The sequence below is a fragment of the Micromys minutus genome, assembly GCF_963924665.1.
Source record: "Micromys minutus genome assembly, chromosome: 26".
In the NCBI taxonomy this organism is placed as follows: domain Eukaryota; kingdom Metazoa; phylum Chordata; class Mammalia; order Rodentia; family Muridae; genus Micromys; species Micromys minutus.
The window spans coordinates 5,763,024-5,784,490 of NC_137961.1; the positions used below are offsets into that span (position 1 = coordinate 5,763,024).

The 21,467-nt window shown below is 42.1% G+C and overlaps 1 protein-coding gene across 1 annotated transcript in view; it reads right to left on the reverse strand.

Annotated features, from left to right (window-relative positions):
• Nucleotides 1-1,825: 1,825 nt before the first annotated feature.
• The window catches only part of LOC308437657 (serine/threonine-protein kinase Sgk3), a 34,631-nt gene continuing 14,989 nt past the window's right edge, over nt 1,826-21,467 (reverse strand). The window contains exons 6-16 of the mRNA XM_080938767.1: nt 20,887-20,936; nt 19,936-19,993; nt 17,619-17,702; nt 17,348-17,479; nt 14,632-14,744; nt 14,503-14,539; nt 13,458-13,544; nt 13,055-13,150; nt 10,476-10,631; nt 8,496-8,585; nt 1,826-3,674 (exon numbers count right to left, since the gene is read on the reverse strand). Coding sequence (XP_080794893.1) covers nt 3,504-3,674; nt 8,496-8,585; nt 10,476-10,631; nt 13,055-13,150; nt 13,458-13,544; nt 14,503-14,539; nt 14,632-14,744; nt 17,348-17,479; nt 17,619-17,702; nt 19,936-19,993; nt 20,887-20,936 — 1,074 coding nt within the window. The 3' untranslated portion in view covers nt 1,826-3,503. The remainder of the gene's footprint in view (nt 3,675-8,495; nt 8,586-10,475; nt 10,632-13,054; nt 13,151-13,457; nt 13,545-14,502; nt 14,540-14,631; nt 14,745-17,347; nt 17,480-17,618; nt 17,703-19,935; nt 19,994-20,886; nt 20,937-21,467) is intronic.

The following is a 21,467-nucleotide window of genomic DNA, read 5'->3' on the forward strand; positions in this document are numbered from 1 at the left end:
TGAATGTTATCCTCTTTCCCGGATTCCTCTTCATAAACTCCCTATCCCATCCCCCTCCCTACCCTGCTTCTAAGAGGGTGTTCGCCCATCCTGACATTCCCCTACACTGCAGCATCAAGCCTCAGCAGGACCAAGGGCTTCTCCTCCCATTGATGCCCAACAAGGCCATCCTCTGTTACATGTGCAGCTGGAACCATGGGTCCATCCATGTGAACTCTTTGGATAGTGGTTTAATCTCTGGGAACTCTGGTTGGTTGGTATTGTTCTTACGGAGTTGAAAATCCCTTCAACTCCTTCAATTCTTTCTCTAGCTCCTCCATTAAGGACCCCATTCTCAGTATGGTTGGCTGTGAGCATCAGCTTCTGTATTTGTCATGCTCTGGCAGAGCATCTCAGGAGACAGCTATATCAGGCTCCTGTCAGCAAGTACTTCTTGGTATCAGCAATATTGTTTGGGTTTGGTGGATGAATATGGGCTGGATTACCAGGTGGGGCAGTCTCTGGATGGCCTTTTCTTCAGTCTCTGCTCCAAGCTTTGTTTCCATATTTCCACCTGTGAGTATTTTTGTTCCCCCTTCTAAGGACTGAAGCATCCACACTCTGGTCAACCTTCTTGAGCTTCATGTGGTCTGTGAATTGTATCATGGGTAATCTAAGCTTTGGGGCTAATATCCACTTATCAGTGAGTGCATACCATGGGCACATTTTTGTGATTTGGTTACCTCATTCAGGATATTTTCTAGATCCATCCATTTGCCTAAGAATTTCATGAAATTGTTTTTAATAGCCGAGTGGTTCTCCATGAACAGCAAGTGCTCTTAACTTTAGATCCATTTCTCTAGGCCATATCCCAATATTCCTTTTTTAAAAAGATAATTTATTTTACCCATATGGGTACATTGTAACTGTCTTCAGACACACCAGAAGAGGGCATCAGATCTATGTGGTTGCTGGGAATTGAACTCAGGACCTCTGGAAGAGCAGTTGGTCCTCTTAACCACTAAGCTATCGCTCCTACCCCTGTCCCAATATTCTTATACTCATTTTATTGTTAGTTTCTCTAATACACAAACATGCCTTAGTATTTCAAGGTACCATCAAAAACACATGGTATGGTTTCATATTACTTTGCTTTCGATGTTTGTGTCCCCACAAAATCCACATGTGCCATTCAAACCCTAGGTGAGAATACACAGGTGGGACTTAAAGCAAAGGACATTGGCCCCAAGGCAACTAAAAGCCTCTCCTACGGTACCAGTTTCCAGCAGGGAGACCCCCCCCCAGCTACAAAGACACTTTCCCTGAACAAACCTTGACTCCCTTGAGAAGAATGGTGTTTAACAAAGCAATGGCTAGAAAACTCCTTCAACAGGCCATAATCCTAGGTTGAGGAGGCTAAGGTAAGAGGACCACAAGTTTGAAGCCAGGCTGGGCTACACTGAGAGATACCTCTAAAACCAAAACAACCAGGCAAAGAGCTCATGAACTAGTCCGATTGCTCAAAAGGCATATCTTTAATAAGACTGTATGTACAGTGTGGGAGAAAAGTTAAACTTGAAAATTAGAATTTTTTTCCTTCTGACCCATGTATATGTTGATATAAAATAACTTGTGATTCATTATACCGAGATATTTTGACGAAGTTGTAGACCTTTTCTCACACAAAAATAACTCATTTTAGTAGTTGTTACTATATAACCATCACCAATTTTAATTTAAAATAGCAGAAATCAGATGCTGATTATTAAACTTTTGCTTATTTTATTATACTACATAGATCTGTATTTCTTGATATCCAAGAAACATCAAAAAAATCTAAAATATGTTCTTAAAAATACAATATTGCACTTTTAATTTTTGGCAATTTAATTAAAGGATATTAAGAGTAAAAAAATCATCTATGTACAACTTTTGTCTTGATTTATAATCAACAAATAACTGTTAAAGTCGAGCCGACAGAAGTACCCGGATCACATTATGTACAGTGTAGGTGTAACATCTCACCGGTCAGGGAGATCCAGTGTGCTATATGCATACAAAGACTACCTGTCAAACCGAGGCACCCCCACCCCCATTCTGCTGACCGTATTAATGCCAAAGGGTACTGGTGAGAAATGCCTCCCATTTGTCAAGGTGACGGGCAAGGGAAGGGTGTTCTTAGCACAGATAAGCTCATGACACTGTCCCCCAAAGGACCTGGGGACCTGTCGTCCAGAGACTGGAGTCCCAAGAAGCACCCTCTTAAAACACCTCCTCAGTACCTAACATATCTTACCATTATGAATGTAGACGTTCACCGACATGTTGTGATTTTACAGTCAGTTTTCTGAACTTTGTCTAAGTCATGTGAAGATACCAAGAGGCATGTGTGTACTTTAGAGATAGGGAATGCTCTTATTATAATTATTATTTAATAATTCTTTAATAATAATTCTTATTATTCACAAAGCCTTGTGCATGCCTGATCCCTGGCCTTACAAAATGAGTAATACCGAAAACGTTACTAGTAAATTACTGTTACCTTCTGTTGGAATGTGGGAGGGGACACACACTCACACTTACCCAGACTAGCTGTTTCATTATTTAATTCACAACTAGGTAAACACTCTAGAAGTTTGCTTTTTTTCCCTGTCGTTTTAAAAACATGATCAATTAGGAAGGCAGTTTTGCAGTAGCTATTTGGAAAAACAGACCTACTCAACAGCACACTAAACCTTCAAGGGTCAGAAGAAACATAAATAGAAGACATTTGTAATATAAATATGTGACAGAGACATTTATGTTTGGCACCACCTTAAACAAGAATCTGGTAGCATTTTATTACTTCTCCGTTTGTTGGGAATTCTAAAAATATCTGGCCATTAAATATTTCCTTTTCCTCCAGAGGAAAATGATGCATGGATGGGGGATGGGTATTTCAAAAGCAAATGATTGTTTTCTGCCTTTTCTCGTGGGGCTTTGAGGAGCCACTAATGCCCACCAGCACCCAGTGTGCTTCATCTGCCTTTGCATTTGAATCCTAAGAAGCAAATAGCGAATTACCATGGGAAGATGGGGTTTCATCATAAGCCATCATGTACCATTTGCATAGTTCTGCTATGATAAAAGTCATAGAATTATAAAGATATTAATACATCTTATCTTAACTGTAACAGACTATTAAAACAGTCTATCTTGGATGTGTTAGTGTAAACTTAACAGGAAAAAAAGTCAATAGCAAAAAGTTATCTTTAAAAAATAGGTTAATGCTAAGAATAATAGCTTTAAAATTTTGTTAAAAAAAAATTAGCCTAATAAACAAGAATACAAATTTCAGTTCAAAACTTGGCTCTTTGAAATGCCCTATATCTTGCATACAGCAGAAAATACGTATTTCATAGTTTTCACTATTACATATAAAAATGAGGCACTGTTATACATAGTTGAATATATTCACACAGATAGGTGTTTCCATCTCTTCTGCAGGCTAGAGGTTGTTCATTGGTTTCTGAATGTCAAAGTGTTCACAAAAATAAGTCTTCTGAAGGAGGGGCGTAAGAAAAACCAACAAATGCATCGTCTGCCTCCAGAACACTGGCGTTCACAATAGAATAGTCAGAGGACACGCACACGGAATAGGGAACCGTTTCTTCAGTGAAGATGGGATCAAAGTTTCTGATGTCATCTGGTCCAGCCTAAAACATCAAAAGCACAGAATCATTCACCTTAGCTTCTCTTTCATTAACTTAGTTCATTAATTAACCCTTTTCATTAAAGTAGCTCATCAAGGTCTCTTTATGATTTTGCAGATTTTCCCTGGCAAGCTCAGATTTGTTCTACATTATTATTCTGTTCTTGCTGTCCCACCTTTGTCATTACAGTGAGATCTGTCTTTTTACTGTTAAGTAGCATGAGTAGGGACGGTAAGAGTAAGGAAGACCAGCATAGCATAGTTGCACATACACATACATCCATACCTACTTTTTCTCTCTTACATCACCACCCCTACGTGCAGACACAAGGCTTAGGGAGATCTCTAGGAATGTATTTGACTTTGGGCCTGACTGTTCAGTTTCTCAAATTTGGATGGGTAAAGCTTTCTTATGGAGCAGTGGGGCTGTCTTAAGTAAAGCCATGGGAGGTGGATCTTTGCTCTAAGAGAAAGCATTTGGTGAGGACTTCCCTTAGCGGTAAGGCCTGAGGGCAGCTGCTGGGGATAAGGCAGGAAAGCCACTGCTTACCTCCAAGGCAATGTCTCACTCTATAGGACACTGAACCTGTTCCTTCAGCGATAAAGGGAACCCTTTCCTACAGATAGGGACTGAGATATGAACTCTTGGGATCTACTTGTAAACACCACGCTGAAACCCCAGGCTCTTCAAAATCCTATCCACTCCAGGACAAGAAGCCTAATTGAATTACACAGATGGGGACTCAGGGCAGAGAAAACAACCCCAGGAGATCAGGTAGTCAGCCCTGTAAATCTACAAATTAGTCAGACAACAGGGAATGAGCTTGAAGTGCTTTATTCTTCTATCTAAGAAAATCTCCCCAGAATACAAAGTGCTCTAGGAATGATCACATTAAGGTTTTTAGAATTACAAGGCATTTAAGAGGAATTTTAAAGGGGCTGAAGAGACGGTTCAGTGGCTAAAAGCTGCTGGTAGGTCCAGCTAAGCTCTTTCCCATCAACACCTTCAGTCCTCTCTCCAAGCCCAAGCCCATTTCTTTCTGCCACCCTCTGACTAGCAAAGGCACTCTCTTCCAGGAAGCCCACAGCAACACACTTGTTCATGATCCAAAGAGCACCAGCAACCAAAGAACAGAATCCTTACCTAACAAAGACAAGAATAGACAATGACACCCAGAAACACCTCAAACACTGAACTCAAGATACCTACACCCCACACAAACGTATAAACATGAACAATCAAGACAGCACTCCTCTACCAGAATTCAGTAACCCCATCACAGCAGGCCCTAAGCAATGCAATATAGCTGAAGCTAAAGACAGACTTCAAAACAGCTATTATGAGTGTTCAAGGACCTTAAAAATGATATGAATTTGGATCTATTTTCAATTTTCTACTGTCAGACCAGCACCATTTGTTGAAGATTTTTTCTTTCTACTGTATATTTTTGGCTTGTCAAAGATCAAGTGTCCAAAAATGTGGGTTTATTTCTGGGTCTTAGATTCTATTCCATCGATCTACCTGCCTGTCTCTGTACCAATACCATGCAGTTTTAATCATTATTGCTCTGTAGTACAGATCAAAAATAGTGATTCCCCCAGAATGCTTATTGTTAAGAATTATTTTCCCTAGCCTGGGTTTTTTCTGTTTTTCCATATGAAACTGAGAACTTCTCTTTCCATGTCTGTGAAGGATGGTCGAGAAATGCTCAAAGTTCTTAGTCATCAGGGAAATACAAATCAAAATGAGCCTTACACCAATCAGAATGGCTAAGATAAAAAACTCTGGTGACAGCACATACTGGTGGGACTGCAAGCTGGTACAACCACTCTGGAAATCAATTTGGAGATTCTTCAGAAAATTAGAAATAGATCTACTTGAAGACCCAGCAATACCACTTTTGGGCATATATACCCAAAGATGCCCCACCATGCCAACAGGGGCACATGCTCCACTATGTTCATAGCAGCCTTATTTGTGATACCAGAAGCTGAAAACAACCCAGATGTCCCACAACAGAATGGACACAGAAAATGTGGTTCATTTACACAATGGAATACTATTCAGCTATTAAGAACAAGGAAATCATGAGTTTTACAGGCAAATGGATGGAACTAGAAAATATCATCCTGAGTGAGGTAACTCAGACCCAAAAGAGCATGCATGGTTTATACTCACTAATAAGTGGATATTAGCCAAAAAAGTACAGGATACCCAGGATTCAATCCACAGAACTCAAGGTTAACAGGCCAAAGGGTTTAAGTGAGGATTCTTCAATCTCACTTGGGAGGACAGAGAGCAATCATGGGAAACAGGGGGAGGGGTGAAGACCTAGGGGGGGTTAGAGAGGGAGGGGAAAGGGGAAACATGATCAGGTATTGGGGGTACAGGGAAGTGAATAGAAACTGGCAACCTTGAAGGGTGGAAGGTAGGGGAGACTCTCTTGAAAATACCAGAAACTTGGAAATTGAGAGACTCTCAGGACTCAAGGGAGGAGTACCTGAAATGCCCAACAGTGGGGAGGGAGTGGCCATCCCACAGTCAAAAACTCTGACCCAGAATCATTCCTATTTAAAAGAACTGCAGGGACAAAAATGAAGAAGAGACTGAGGGAAAGGAAGTTCAGTGACCGGCCCAACTTGGGATCCATCTCAAGGGGAGGCTCCACGGCCTGGCACGATTACTGATGCTATGGTGTGTTACAGACAGGGGCCTAGCAGGGCAGTCCTAAGATGCCCAACAAGGCAGACATAGATACTTACACACAACCAATGGACTGAAGTTGGGAACCCCTGTGGTTGAATTAGGGAAAATTAGGCTGGAAGAAGCTGAGGAGGAGGGTGACCCCACAGGAAAACATGCAGTCTCAACTAACTAGGACTCCTGAGATTTCTCAGACACTGAGCCACCAATTAGACAGTATACACTAGCTGGTCGGACATACACAGCAGAAGACTGCCTGGTCTGGCCTCAGGGAGAGATGTACCTAACCCTCAAGAGACTTGAGGTACCAGGGAGTGGGGAGGCCTGGCAGGGGTGGGGGTCAGGGGGTGGGGACATCCTCTTGGAGACACGGGGAAGGAAAAATCGGATAAGGAACCTTCGGAGGGCAGACTGGGAGGAGGGTAACGACTGGGCTATAAAAAATTAAAAGTAATAAATAAATGAAATTCTTAAAAAGATATGAATTATCATATGAATGGTATGTGAAATCATGAATTCCTTTAAAAAGTCTGTAAAAATATAAGCAGTTGAATGAAAAAATAAAAACAACTCAAGACATGAAAATATAATTTAACAAAGAGAATCATTTAGGTGATTAAACTGAAATAAAACTAATTAAAAAATTTAGGAAGTTAAACAAAACTTAGCTCAGAGGTAAGCCCTACCAATTGTTGTGCAATGGCTTCCTTAAAGATTAAAATATCCTACAGAAAAACCTCTCAAACAGAAAGGTAAACAAATAGCTTCAGGAAGTATCTGAAACTAAACAAATTAGCTAGCGCCATCCCTCCCAATGATTAAAGAAGCCAAACTGCAAAGAAGATTGTGAGACCAGAGAAGCTGCCTGGAAGGAGAAACCAGCCCCCTGCCTGGAAGAAGTTTAGACCAACTGAGTCACTGGAAGAAACCCTCTCTAACCTGAAATATGACTGCAGGCTGTACAGTGTAGTGTGTTCCAGGTTCCTAAATTTTGTGAGATGTCACCTGTTCTGGGATGGGCTTTGGTGAGGTAGCTATCTGTCTTAGTCAGGATTTCTATCCCTGCACAAACATCATGACCAAGAAGCAAGTTGGGGAGGAAAGGGTTTATTCAGCTCACACTTCCACATTGCTGTTCATCACCAGAGGAAGTCAGGACTGGAACTCAAGCAGGTCAGGAAGCAGGAGCTGATGCAGAGGCCATGGAGGGATGTTACTTACTGGCTTACTTCCCTTGGCTTGCTCAGCCTGCTTTCTTATAGAACCCAGATCCACCAGCCCAGGGATGGCACCACCCACAATGGGCTGGGCCAGGGATGGCTCCACCCACAATGGGCGGGTCCAGGGATGGCACCACCTACAATGATCACTAGTTGAGAAAATGTCTTACAGCTGGATCTCATGGAGGCATTTCCCCAACTGAGGTTCCTTTCTCTGTGATAGCTTCAGCTTGTGTCAATTTGTCAAAAACCAGCCAATACACTATCTGACTCATTTCTGCTCCTGTAAGTAACACTCATCCATATTCCTGTAAGTAATAAAACTATTGGTTCACCAAGTTGGACTTTGGTGGCATTTCATTTGTTCTTTGGTCTGTCACAAGCTTCTGGGGTGAGTGTGTTGTTGGTCTCCCTGCAAAAAAGCCCTGTCTCAAAAAACTAAAGTGGGTAAGACTGTGGAGGACTCTTCAACCTCTGGTCTACACTCACACACACACCACAAGCACATACACAAGCACACCCACACAAATATGTACATACAACACATACACACACACACACACCTATACACACATTTTTTTGAAAATAATCACACTTGGATATTGATTTACTATGTATACAAATGATAATGGCTTCCATCTAAGACCATCCTTTTGACCTTTGCAAAGAAGCATGCATATGTACTATGCAGAAAGATACTTAGTTTAGCTGTGAAGTCTCTGCCTTTCTTCTTTTCATGTTTTTGTGGAATGCTAGGCAAGTCCTCTATCACAGAGCGAGACACCTCTCAGTGACAGAGTGCAGATTCTTAGGCTCTGGCTCCTTTTATTCAGCTTATCTGCGGGGATCCATTTCCTAAATCATAATAAACTTAGTTCTCGACTTTAGAAAAAATACATACCACATTGGGGTTAAACGGCGGTGGGATCTTCTTCTGCACAAGGTCAGTCCAGCTGAGTGACTCAAAAAAAGGATGATTCTGGATTTCAAGCTAGAAGATAAAAAGAAAAAATAACATTTAGCAATGACAAAAATCAAGTTTTCACTGAAGAGTGTTGCAAGATTAAAGTACTTCCATTTGCCACTCAGTGCTTTCACTGGGTTATTTATGTCCCTCTCGGTCACAGGCCCTGGAAGGCAGGTATTTAGAGTCAGCTCCTCGTACGTAAGTAGTGACATTGTCACACCAGTTCCCCACAGGTCAAACAGGGTTAACAAGCCTGCCCTAAATACTTCATGGGGTTTTAAAAGAGGAGCACAAGAATGTGGAAATGAAAATAGTAGAGGAGTCAGCAGAGTATCACAGAGCCATGGGAAGGGGCCTGCTTACCCCCACTGCACACCACTGATAAACAGTCCTGGTGCTACAGCCGTTAGAAAGTCAGTTCAACCAACAAAGCTTGTGGGTCAAGAAAAAACTTCTTAAAGAAAGCAATGTCTGAAGTGGGCACTTAAAAAGAAAATTTATTTCATTTGTGTGTGTGTGTGTGTGTGTGTCTGCACATATGCATGTGTAAGTGTGTGTGCGAGTGCGTGCAGGTACCCAGAGGTCAGATGAAAAACCAGATCCCACAAAGCAGGTGTTTATTATGAGCTGCTCAGTTTGTGTACTGGAAACTAAACTTTGTTCCTTTCATTTCTTAAAAAACAAAACCAAAAAATAAGCAAAATGACACATAACTATTGACTTCTGAAAGCTACTTAAGTAAGTAAATAAATGGACAAATGAAGGGAGATTGTCCGGACGTGACAGCTGGACTTGGGGTTGCAGTTTCTGACCGGCACTACAGACGGATGAAGGAGGTATGAACGCTAACAAGACTGAGAGACAACGACAGAGCTACCCACTGAACTGCAAGGGGGCAGGTGTGGGAGGACAACAGCAGAAGCAGCCGCTCAGTTCAGGTTGAAGGCTAAAAACAGCCTCCGAGGATTTCTGGAAAAGAGGTTGGAAAGTTCATGTTTCTCACTAGTGAATTTGCTGACATTAGCATGATACCGACAACATCCCTGATCTGAAGCAATGGGCAGACAGATTCCACAGCTATCTTTCACATAGTGAGACCCTGTCTCTAAAGCAACACTTAAGGATTTACTATTATGTGTGCATGTAGATGGTTGGCCTGCATGCACGTCTGTGCACCACAGGCATGCAGTATACTTGGAAGCCAGGAAGCGCCTTGGACCGCCATGAACTGGAGTAACAGCAGGAGTAACCTGCTCATGTGCTGGGAGCCAAACATGGTCCTCTGGGAAAGCAAGCAGGGCTCTGAACCCCTGAGCTATTGCTCCAGCCACTTAAAAATTTCTTAACAAAGACAATAAGTCTAGGTTGGGTGTGGTGGTACATTCCTGTAAATCCCAGCACTTGGGAGGCAGATGAACTACAGCTACTCTGAGGTCAGTCTGCGAATCACAGACATTTTCTCAAAACAAAACAAACACAAACAGTAACAGCAAAATTAAAAAGAAAAAAATTCTGGGCACAACACACATTTCTAATCCTAGCCCTCGGGAGGCTGAGGTAGGAACATTAGATTTCAAACTACTTAGTAAAACTTTCTTCTAAAAAAGTTAAACACTGACCAAAATTAATTAACTAGCTAATTAATAGTTATAAATGTACTATACGACAAGCCATAAAAAAAAAAAAAAAAGAGGGAAGAAGCAATTGTTGTAAATGAAAATCAGGAAGTAGCACGGTATAAAAGGTGGATACAGAACTAAATTAAAGTACATGAACACTACAGGAAACTAGGGACAAGTATCCTCCCATCTGCCCCCATTCTGAAATGACTATTTCACTAAATACCAAATAAAATAAGGCTTTTGTCTCCAAATTTTAAGTTTAACAATTGGCACCCAGAAACGTGATACATACAAAGTCTTCTTTGGCACCAAGTCGATTTTGTCTGTTTTTTTCTAAGAGTTCTTCCAGAATGGACCAGGCTGTGAGGCTCACTCCTGGTCTCAAGTTTAGGGGCTTGTGAAGGATATTGTCATACATTTCAGCAACATCTCGGCAGTAGAAAGGAGGCTGGGAAAAGAAGAAAAAAAAAAAAAAAAAAAGCAAAAGAACACAAGAGGTTAGTGAGTTATATAAAAAAATGGTTTAAAAGATGTGTACGAGGTGGCCCATACCTTCAATCACAGAACCCGGAAGGTAGAGGCAGGTGGATCTCTGTGAGTTCCAGCAAGGTCTACATGGTTAACTTCAGGCCAGGCAGGACTACACAGAGAAACACTGTGTTCCAAAAGAAAAGCCGCTGAACTTGACCTTGGTCTTCATTGAGGAGCTGGGTTCCTGAGAGTTGCAGAAACTCATGGCCCTCTGGAGTGTGCAAACCTCAGTAATGTATGGCAAAGAGATTTTAATGCCTGATGCACTATCAAGTTTAATTCGTGATCGCTGGGTGGAGTAGTGTTCTTGCTAGCGCTCTGTAGACTGCTTTAAAACCACACACTTGTAACAGTGTGCTTTACAAAAAGCAATAATGGGCTGGCCATGAGTCTCTGCTTCCCACCCTCACCCCACAGGCTCCTGCACTTAAATGCTGTCACCAGGGAGTGGCACTACTTGAGAAGGACTAGAAGGACTAAAGTGTGACCTCATTGCAGGAAGTGTGTCTATGGGGGTGGATCTTTGAGGTTTTAAAAGCCAGGTCAAGTGTCTCTTTCTGTATCTTGGCTTGTGAATCAGGATATAGCTTTCAGCTACTGCTCCGGTGCCATGTTCCTGCCATGATGATACAAGGAAAAGCCTTTTATCTGCCAATAAGACTCACGGAGAAGCCTCTAAACTGCCAACAAGCCTCACATTAAATGGCTCCTATTATAAGAGTTGCCTTGGTCGTGGTGTCTCGTTGTAAGTCACACACAGGTGTGATGACAGTTACAGGTAACAGGTATTCCAGACAGACCAAATACCAAGTATCAAATGATTTGAGAATAAAAGTCATCAAAACAGATAGAAACCTGAAGATAGTGTTCCTTCATAAGTACATGTGACAATTACAGTTTGAGGAGAATGCCTTACAGTTAATTATCTAGCTAAAAGTTTTGAAATAAAAATAATATTTAAAGTTAATGGAGTTTTACAGTTCTGTCAGTTTTCAGGTTTTTTCCCTTTTTTTAAAAAAAAAGAAAAAGAAAAACCTTTTGCTTTTTAAAATATAACGTTACTTTATCTTTTCAAAGTCCTTCAAAGAAATACTTAGGATTCTGAAATAGCTAAATAAAGGTATAAAAAAGTAGCTATCTGACATCCATTGTCATTAGCATTTCTTAACAGGTAGATTTTTAACAGCTCTCCACAGTTGAGGGAAGGACATGTTATCTATTATTCTGTGGTACCTAGAATATGCTGAACTTCATTGAACTCCAGTTTGTGGGATGTGTGTGCACGCACGCACACACACACACTGCCCCCTCAATCCCCCCCTCCACAGCAGATGAGCATTTGGCACCAGCACTGTCTGCTACCTCAGAGATCACTGCATGGAGCTGCTGAATACTTAGGGACCACAAAAAGTATCTAGAAAGCAATCCAAGTATTTCAAACAGGCTGGAGAAAAGCAAACTTTAGGTGCTGTCCCAGGAGAAAGCTCAGTCACTGAAACACTCCAAACACGAGGTCCTGCACCCAGGGCTTTATACCACATAAAGTGCCAGTCACGCCTGTGCTGCAGGAACACAAAGCTGTTTAGGGCTTGCTAACCTGTGAGAGACTGCCTCAAAAGATAAGGTGGACAGCTATTGAAGAAGACACCTACCACTGTCTTCTGGCCCACACATACACCCCCACATAAAAGCAAAACTAATATTCTGTTATGCAGATATGTAAACAAAAACGCCTAACTAGGTTGCCCTGGGTTGGAGTGACATCTTAGTATTGTAATAACATTTCCAGTTTAACCAACCAGTATCCCTGGCTGGCCTTAGGCTTATTTACTGGAAAATGTAGAATTTTTTTTTTTGCCCGTGAATTCTTTAAACCATGATGTTTCCAGAGAAGGGAAGCAGGCAGCATCCAGTGGTATAAAAGCTGGAAATGCCTGTATTAACTCAACCCCATAAAACAGAATAAAAGACAAAACCCTGAAGGCTTCATCTTTTTACAACGTAATAGTGACGTGTTCATAAGGGAAAACTTTTTATTTCTGTCTTTCTGAAATTAGGCAGGTGATGTCTGGGGTAAACAAGGTAAAAGGAAACAAGGAAGTCCAATGTTATCACTGGGTGCCTATTTCTAAAACTGCCCAGAGAAGGGCAGAGCCTAAAGGAACACAGAAATTATGTATTGGTGTCTGACAGTCTAAATTCTTCATGTGTGTGTTCCTAACCTGGTTTCAGACTCTAAGGAGGTCAGTGCTGTGTTGTTGGTACCACCAAAGCACCCTCACAATTACTAACTGCTATGTGATCAATGGTGCAGTGGAACAGGGGAACAGAAACACGTACCAGCCCATACAGCATCTCGTACAGAACAGCTCCCAGGCACCACCAGTCCACAGTATTGTCATAGGGCTGTTTTCTGATCACTTCAGGCGCAAGGTACTACGGGGGAAAAAATGGAAATGAGACAGCAACCCAGTGAACACAAGACAGAACTGAGGAGCTGAAGAGGGAACAGACTTTAGGTGCTGTTCCTCACACTCAAGACATACTATCTAAATGTTCAGTGAGTTGCACATTACCACCCTGTCCCTCCAAAGGGTCCTCGGAAATGTCATCACCACAGTGACCAATACCCAGTATACATTCTAAATGCCTAGAAGGTTTTATTTCACCCCTTCCGTAGATGTAGGGTATGGCTTGTATTTATATATTATACATTATATCAACAATCAGACATACGTCTTACCTCCGGTGTACCACAAAAAGTTGTGGTGGTATCAGAAATAGCAATTCCTTCTTTGCAAAGCCCAAAATCCGTTAAGACAACATGTCCCTGACAAATAGAAGGCAGTTACGATAAGGCAATGTATAGACACGAGTTAACAATGTATAGACATGGATTAACAAGCTTTCCACTGTTAAGCACTGATTCATCCATTGATTTACTTGGGGTGTGTGTGTGCACATTCGCAACAACTCAGGTTGGTTCTCTTTATCCAACATTGGTTCAAGAAATGCAACTCAGGTTATCAGACTCTGTGGCAAGTGTCCTAAACCCACTGTGCAAACTGCTAGCTCATTACTTTAGTCTGAGACAGAATCTCACATAGCTCCAGGCTGGCCTTAAACTGACTATGCAGTGGAGGATATCCTGAGCCTCTGGCCTCCATTTCCCAAGTGCTGGGGTCACAGGTTTTACAGCTGCGCCTTTTTTTTTTTTTTGAAGTAAGGTGAATCCAGGGCGTCCTGCATGTTAAGTAATCACTCTACCCACTGAGTTACATGCCTGGAACAGAACTGACAATTTTGAAACCCTTTTTATTTTAAAATAACTATAACAACAACAACAACAAAATATTCAAAAATAGAGAATGTAACTTCATCAAGCTTACCCCAGAGCTGACATTTTGTTCAAATGTCAAGCAAGAATTTCCTATTAGCACAAAATTGTTAATTACAATATCGGCTTTCTTTGGTGTCACTACTTTGCATATGTGTAATTTGTGTGTGTGTGTGTGTGTGTGTGTGTGTGTGTGTGCACGTGCATTATGTGTTTGGTTAGAGCTCTCACTATATCAAGACAGAACTATTTCCTCACAAGGGGCCTGCTAGTTCTTTATCTCAGTGGGCTCTCGGTTTTCAATCTTGTCCCTTTATAGACACCAGACTCAAGAATGTGACAGAAATGCAGTCATACAGTATGGGACCTTTAAGACAATTTCCTACCATGCCCAACAAAAACAACAGCAGAGAAATAAAAACCACAAAAATTTTAGTAAGATAACACTTACTATTGAATCCAAAAGAATATTTTCTGGCTTCAAGTCTCTATATCAAATTGGAAGAAAAGAAAAGTATGATTATCATCTGAAACAGCATCTCAGGGGGTGTTCTCAGTGCAATTTGGACAAATGACTCACCTGTACACTATTTTGATGGAGTGCAGGTAACCTAAGGCACTAGCAATCTCAGCAGCGTAGAACCTAGCTCTGGGTTCAGGAAAAGACCTTTCTCTTTGTAGGTGAAAGAAGAGCTGTGGGAGGAAGGGAGCTGTTAGTGTGGTCACACGGTCACATGTGGCGTCACACAAAAACATTCCTCCTGATTGTAAAACGAAACCTGGCCCCTGCCTTATCTTCAACCGTGTCTGTCATCCAGCTTCTGGACCACAGTCTTCAAACACGTGTCTGTTGCTCTCACTGATTTCTCTCATCTCTGTGTACTGCCCTCAGACTTCAGTGTGACAGGCTGCACATTCCAGACAGCCACTTTAGAAACGGTCACAGACCCTGCACCTGCAGCCCTGATGTTGTTGTGTAACTACCACGGAATCACTAGGCCTTGTGGACGGCTTGGAAAAGCAAAAGCTCTGTGGAGGGTCTGCAACTGCTTGCATATCTTCCCCATCAACAGGCCTGAGGTAGGAAGTTGATGAGGAAGCTAGCTCAGAAAGGCTGATCTGCCCAGCATCTTAGGATTCATTCTTGACACACTCTTGGCTCTAACAAAAGGATTAAGTAGTACACGAAAATTCCATGTCCTAGGTCAAGTTTTGAAAACAACGGAGGAGTTGGGCACTGGTGTGAGACCGTCACCCAGGACTTAGGCACCGTGGTCCAAGGTCATCACCCAGCACTCGGAGACTGGGAGGGAGGTCTGAGACTGAGGCCCACGGCCTAGGCCATCTAATGAGACTACGTAAAGAACAAACAAAAAAAGATATGTTGGCACATGCCTGCAAGCTGAGCACTCAGGAGGCTGAGGCAGAGGGATTGTCACAAGCTTAAGGACAGCCATGGCTACACAGGGAGTGCCAGGTCAGGAAGAACCACATATACAGCAAGGCCTTGTCTCAAGCAACAGAAACAAGATAACGAAACAGTAACAGAGCAGAGGATGAAACCACACCCCGCCTCAACCCTGCTTCCTGGTCTTTATCTCCAGCCTCCCCACTGCCCTCCACATTTAACACCCCCTACCCTCCCCAGTGCACCCCACAGCACCTCATCCCCTACTGCCCAGTATCCTAGCAGAGCTCGTCTTGTGTATGACAAAGCTCACAGCTTTCCACTTTGGCTGCTCAACTGAACAACCACTGTGTAAAAAGGATGCGAAAGCAGTCCCAAAACTGAAGAAACCACAGATAAAAAAAAAATCCAGACACTTGCAACGGCCCCTCATCCACTCAGCTGTTCTCCCGTGGCCATTTCAAAGACTGAGAGGCCGGGAACCGGGGGGGGGGGGGGGGGGGGCCCTCACGACTGACATGTCTACCTTCAATCTGAAGAGGAACAGAGTGAGGCTAACAAAGCTGTCCCTGAGTTCAATTTCTTTATGGCTTGTGACTCATTTCATATTGTTATATTCATATACTCCCCACCTCCTCTCGTTTTTACCACACAAGGCTTCACTGCATAGCCCTGGCTGTCCTAGAACTCACTTTGTAGACCAGGATGGCTTCGAACTCAGAGATCACCCTGCCTCTGCCTCCTGAGTGCTGGGATGGATTAAAGTCGTGCACCCCCATGCCCAGCTTTATTCTCTTTTTCTATCACCTTTCTTCTGTAGTTAACTAAGTACCGTAGCATTGAGTCTTTCCTCTTTGCTGAGATGGAGGGATGGAAGACTCCTTTGTAAAGATTATGTAAGACAGACCACTTAACTAAACTGCAGAGACACTCGTGGACCAGAGCTCAATTGTATTAGAAATCTAAAGGGACTGGGAAGAAGAATGGGGTTGGCCAACCACCTGAAGCCTGTTAACAGGCTGCGGGAGCTCACTCTGTAGCTACAACTACGAGAGTCACTGCCACCAGCTGGATGGCTTTGTCTTATACAATGCAGCTGTCATGACAATAAAGTCATACTCAAGGAGCCAGAGTCCCGGGCATATAAAACATCATTGTCAGCTGCTGTAACAGTAGCATTTTTTAAAATGGGTTTCAGGGCTGGTGCCATGGCTCCGTGGTCAAGAGCACTGACTGCTGAGTTCAATTCCCAGCAACCACATGGTGGCTCATAACCATCTATAGTGGAATCATGGGATCAGATGCCCTCTTCAGGTGTGTCTGAAGACAGTGCACTCAAATATAATAAGTAAAAAAAAAAAAAAAAAAAAAAAAAAAGAGTGGGTTTCAATAATCTTCTGACTAGTTTTAGAGTTTCGAGGACCATAGTTTACAGGCACAAACAAAAGAGGGGACTCCGTGATTACAATTATCCTTTTTCTATTACAGAATCCTTGCTCTGGGACACATCTTGCCAGACTCTAACACGCTGACATAGGTTTGTGCCAAACACTCCCTCACTGGCTTAACTCTGGAGAGGAGCCACCTCACGGATAGATAGTTTGGTCATTTTAGGAAATAACACGTCTGGCTGGCACTCATGGGCAATGGCTGAAGCAACCATTACCTAAATTACACGTCATGTCTCACACTAACACCTCAATTCTGCCATACCGCGTTGACAAAACCACACACGATGCCTGTAACTTCAGCCCCGCACGCATATGGTCCACCGAACACGGTTTGCACTCCACAGTCAGCTCAAAACTTAAGAACCTTTTGGATTTCATGCTACTCCCCCCCCCCCCCCAGCCATTGTCTGTACTAGACAACTAATTACAAAACTCACCTCCCCTCCATTAATAAAATCCAGAACGAAATAGAGCTTTTCCGTTGTTTGGAAAGAATAGTGCAATCCAACCAGAAACGGGTGCTTCACATTTTTCAAGAGCACGTTGCGTTCAGCCATAATATGTTTTTGCTGAAAAAAGAAGAAAAAAAAAGAAAAGAAAAAAACAAAACAAACAAACAAACAAAAAACCAAAGTATCAATTTGTAGTATATTCCGTAAAACAGTTCCTCATAAAGAAAGGCTGGGGGAAACAGGAGGTTTTGTTTACCTCTTTTCTGTTGAGAACTACTTTTTTCTGCAACACTTTGACAGCATAAAACTTTCCATCCAGTTTCCGTTTTGCAAGAAGAACCTGTTAGAAAGATTTGCAAGTGAATGAAGAGTCTGCAGTCTTTTTAAAGTTCCTAAAAACCACACCCACAAGGGACCTGTGTTTTTGTGTTGAAGACTAAACACTGAATTTGCTTCTGTAATTCTACTTTTCCTTAGATATCTTCACACAACCAAAAAGGGATCTGATTATGTGAATAGCTAGAGATCATTTGTTATTTAATTATGCTGGTTATGAGACTTTTACTAAATTCATCACCAAATACACACTATTCAAGGCCTTTCTGTATGTGCTGCCCTTTGATGAGTCTGCTTAGAAAATACTGAAGTGGGGTTGTGGCGATGGCTTGGTGGGTGAACACGTGAAACCTCCATGTAAAGTGGTAGCTGGATGGGAAAACTGAGTAAAAGCTGCATGTATGTTAACACTACCATCGACACTGGCTTGCTGTGACAAACGGACCATAAAGCATGCGGCCAAGAGAGGGCACGCTATGGAAAGCTTTCCCCACAAAAAGTCTAGACTTAAAAAACACTTGGAATCCATAAAGATGGAGCCACAACTCCTTTAGTATGGAAACGTCCTCTGTCCAAGCCTGTTTTTTGCCGTTCCTCACTCTTTATTCTCTACAACACTGGACGTGAAGATGCCAGTTTTCCTCCACCTCAGCTTAGCTGCAGATTGAATGTAATCCAAACCAAGTCCCACCTAAATTTCTCGGAAATAGACTTGATTCTAAAATGTCTACAGACATGGAAGGAGCTAAGAATGTCTTCCTGAGGAAGAACGGACGGATGGACGGACGGACCTGTGCTGACTACCAGGCTGCATTTGTCAAGACATCTATTCTGGGATAAACAAGCAGACCAATGGAACAAGAAATCAAGTCTAGAAACAGAACTACAGACCACAGTGTCTAAAACCAGATTCGCTCATACATGAATGCCAAGTATATGATGGGGTTGGTCCTGTAGCCCAGTGTGGGGCACTGTGAAAAAATGAACAATTACCCTGTATTTCACTACTTACAAAACCAATCCCTGTGGCTTCTAGGCATAAGCAGAGCCTCAGAGCAAAGCTCACGATGTCCTTTTGCTCTTTTTGAGATGGCTTCATGCCTTGTTGTTCAGGCCGGCTTCAAACTCATGGCCCTCCCACCTCAGACCCCCAAGCTTATAAGCCTAAGACTTTTGCACATGTCAACACACCCAGCTAATGTTTGTTTTTAAATGCAAAGCAAGGGGAGATTTACCCAGGGCAAATGGCTACTGACTTCTTGACATCTGTCAATGTTGCGGCTTTTAATTGGCAGACCACTTAGAACATTCCGATAACAGTTACAGAGTTGGGTACTTTCTAACTCTCTGCTTACATTAGCACAAGGTAACAAGTGGTCTCTGTGATTCTGATGAATGAACACACAGTGTGGTCCTTCCCTGCTCTCAAAGCAACTCAGAAAAACTTAAAAAAGAAATACCCAAAGCTACAAATATAAGAAAATATAATTAAGTATTCATACATTCTTTATAATTATAAATACATTAAAATATAATTAAATATACATATATTCATTCTTACTACAAGTCTTAGTGAAATTTGCAGAAAAGAATACGTATATTTGGGTGGTTCGGATAAATTCTCCCATGACACTCTTGCTGACAATGCCAACCTTCTGGTGGTATGGCTGGACACTGCTGAGTTCTGAGATGGCTCTGATACCCACAAAAATGCCCACTTCGGTCTTTCTAGCATCCATTTTAAAAAAAAAAAATTTTGTCTTTTTTTTGCCCACAGTTGAGGACCGACCCCAGGGCCTTGCCTAACAAGTGCTCCACTGAACTAAATCTCCAGCTCCACATCACTTTATATGGCTTCCTTGCAAAGGTTATTCCTGACCAACTGAGCTCCCCGGCATCTGTCTGTCCACCTGTTCACTTCAGCACAGCCCCGCTATTTACTTTACCTGAGTGAATTAGTTAATAGACTATTCACCCCAAAAGGCTATAACATCACTAAGTCAGTTTTCTCAATAGAACCCTGAGAAGCATTTGGCACACACTAAATTCTCAATAAATACATGCTGCACCTAAGCACTTCGCCTTAGAATGTTAGCACATGCCTTGTCGCCTTAAGGCTTGGCAGAGAAAGAATAGTAAGTCCCTGTCTTGCCAACAGAAAGGCCCAGTGACTCACACAGGGAAAGCAGACACCCCATAAGTGCTTAATCACAGAAGGGGACATTAAAAACTCTTACCTTGCCGAAGCTGCCCTTTCCAATGACTTTTAAAAAATCGAAGTCACTTGGTTTAGCACTGAAAGAAATTAACAATGGCGAAAAAACATGAGTCTTCTAGGAATCAAGATATAAACCGTTAAACATTTCCTTGCACTTCACTGATTTAACAAATTAATGTGGTGGATCAAAATCTTTGGATCCATCAGCAGGATTGCCATCTCCTTTGTTCAGAGCAATAAATAGCATTTCCTCCCAATTAAAGTATATAAGCCAAGCTTAAGCACTGTTTAAGAGGTACTTCCATAAAATTCTAAGAGAAAAAAAGAGACAAGCCTTTATACGCATTGTAATATATAAACATAGATGTAAGAAACCTACATACATGAAATTCATGTGGTGTTTGGTACTGGGTAATTCTTCAAAACAAGGTACTACGTGACAGTACCCAACAAAAATGCCAAAAGTGCTTTCTTTTCTTTTTAAAGACTTATTTTATTTATGTATTTATTTATTTTATTTATGTATGAGCACACTATCACTGTCTTCAGACACACCAGAAGAGGGCATCAGATCTCATTACAGATGGTTGTGAGCCACCATGTGGTTGACTGGGCTTTGAACTCAGGACCTCTGGAAAAGCAGTCAGTGCTCTTAACCACTGAGCCATCTCTCCAGCAGCCCCCCAGCCCCAAGGATGCTCTCTGATGAAGAGAACTCTCCAGCGTTAAATATCTAAGTCCCTCACTGAACACTGAAATCAGAGAGTTGAGCGGATTGTTGCATGCGATGAAGGAAAGCCAGGAACAGAACACCAGGGAGAACAGCAATGAAGAGACAGGAGAGCAACCAAGCACAGACACAGTGTTTTCTCCGTATCTACTGACTGACTCCCAGGTCTCCAACTAAGACAGTGTAACTTCACAAAAATGCACATCCTCAAAATAAAAAGTTGAAATAAATTAAACCTACTGAGGATTTCCAGTTGGTCCCAGGTTGATGTTCCGTGAGGTAGAATGTGGCTATTTAGTGAGGGGAAAATAGTATTTTCATTAGTGTCAGAGATTACCAATATAAAATTATAACTGTACCACAGACAACAATATGCTAAAGAAACCTAGAGTCCTAACTCTTGAATATAATTAGTATAAGTCACTTTTAAAAATTGTTTTATGTACATGAGTAAACTGTAGCTGTCCTCAGACACACCAGAAGAGGGCATCAGATCCCATTACAGATGGTTGTGAGCCACCATGTGATTGCTGGGAATTGAACTCAGGACCTCTGGAAGAGTAGTCGGTGCTCTTGACCACTGAGCCGTCTCTCCAGCCCCTAAGCAGCCACTTTTACTATGATATCTTTCAAGAGCAGCTGCAAGGGAAAGGAAAGCCAGAAATGACACTCAGTTGACAAGGAGCAGACAAAGCTGCTTGGAGAGAGGTGAGCAGAGAAAACACACGAACAGAAGAATCATCTCAGAGTCAGGAACTGGTTACCAAGGCTGTTTGTTTTCCAAGTATTAAAAAAAAAAACCTTTAAAGCCAGGTTGACGG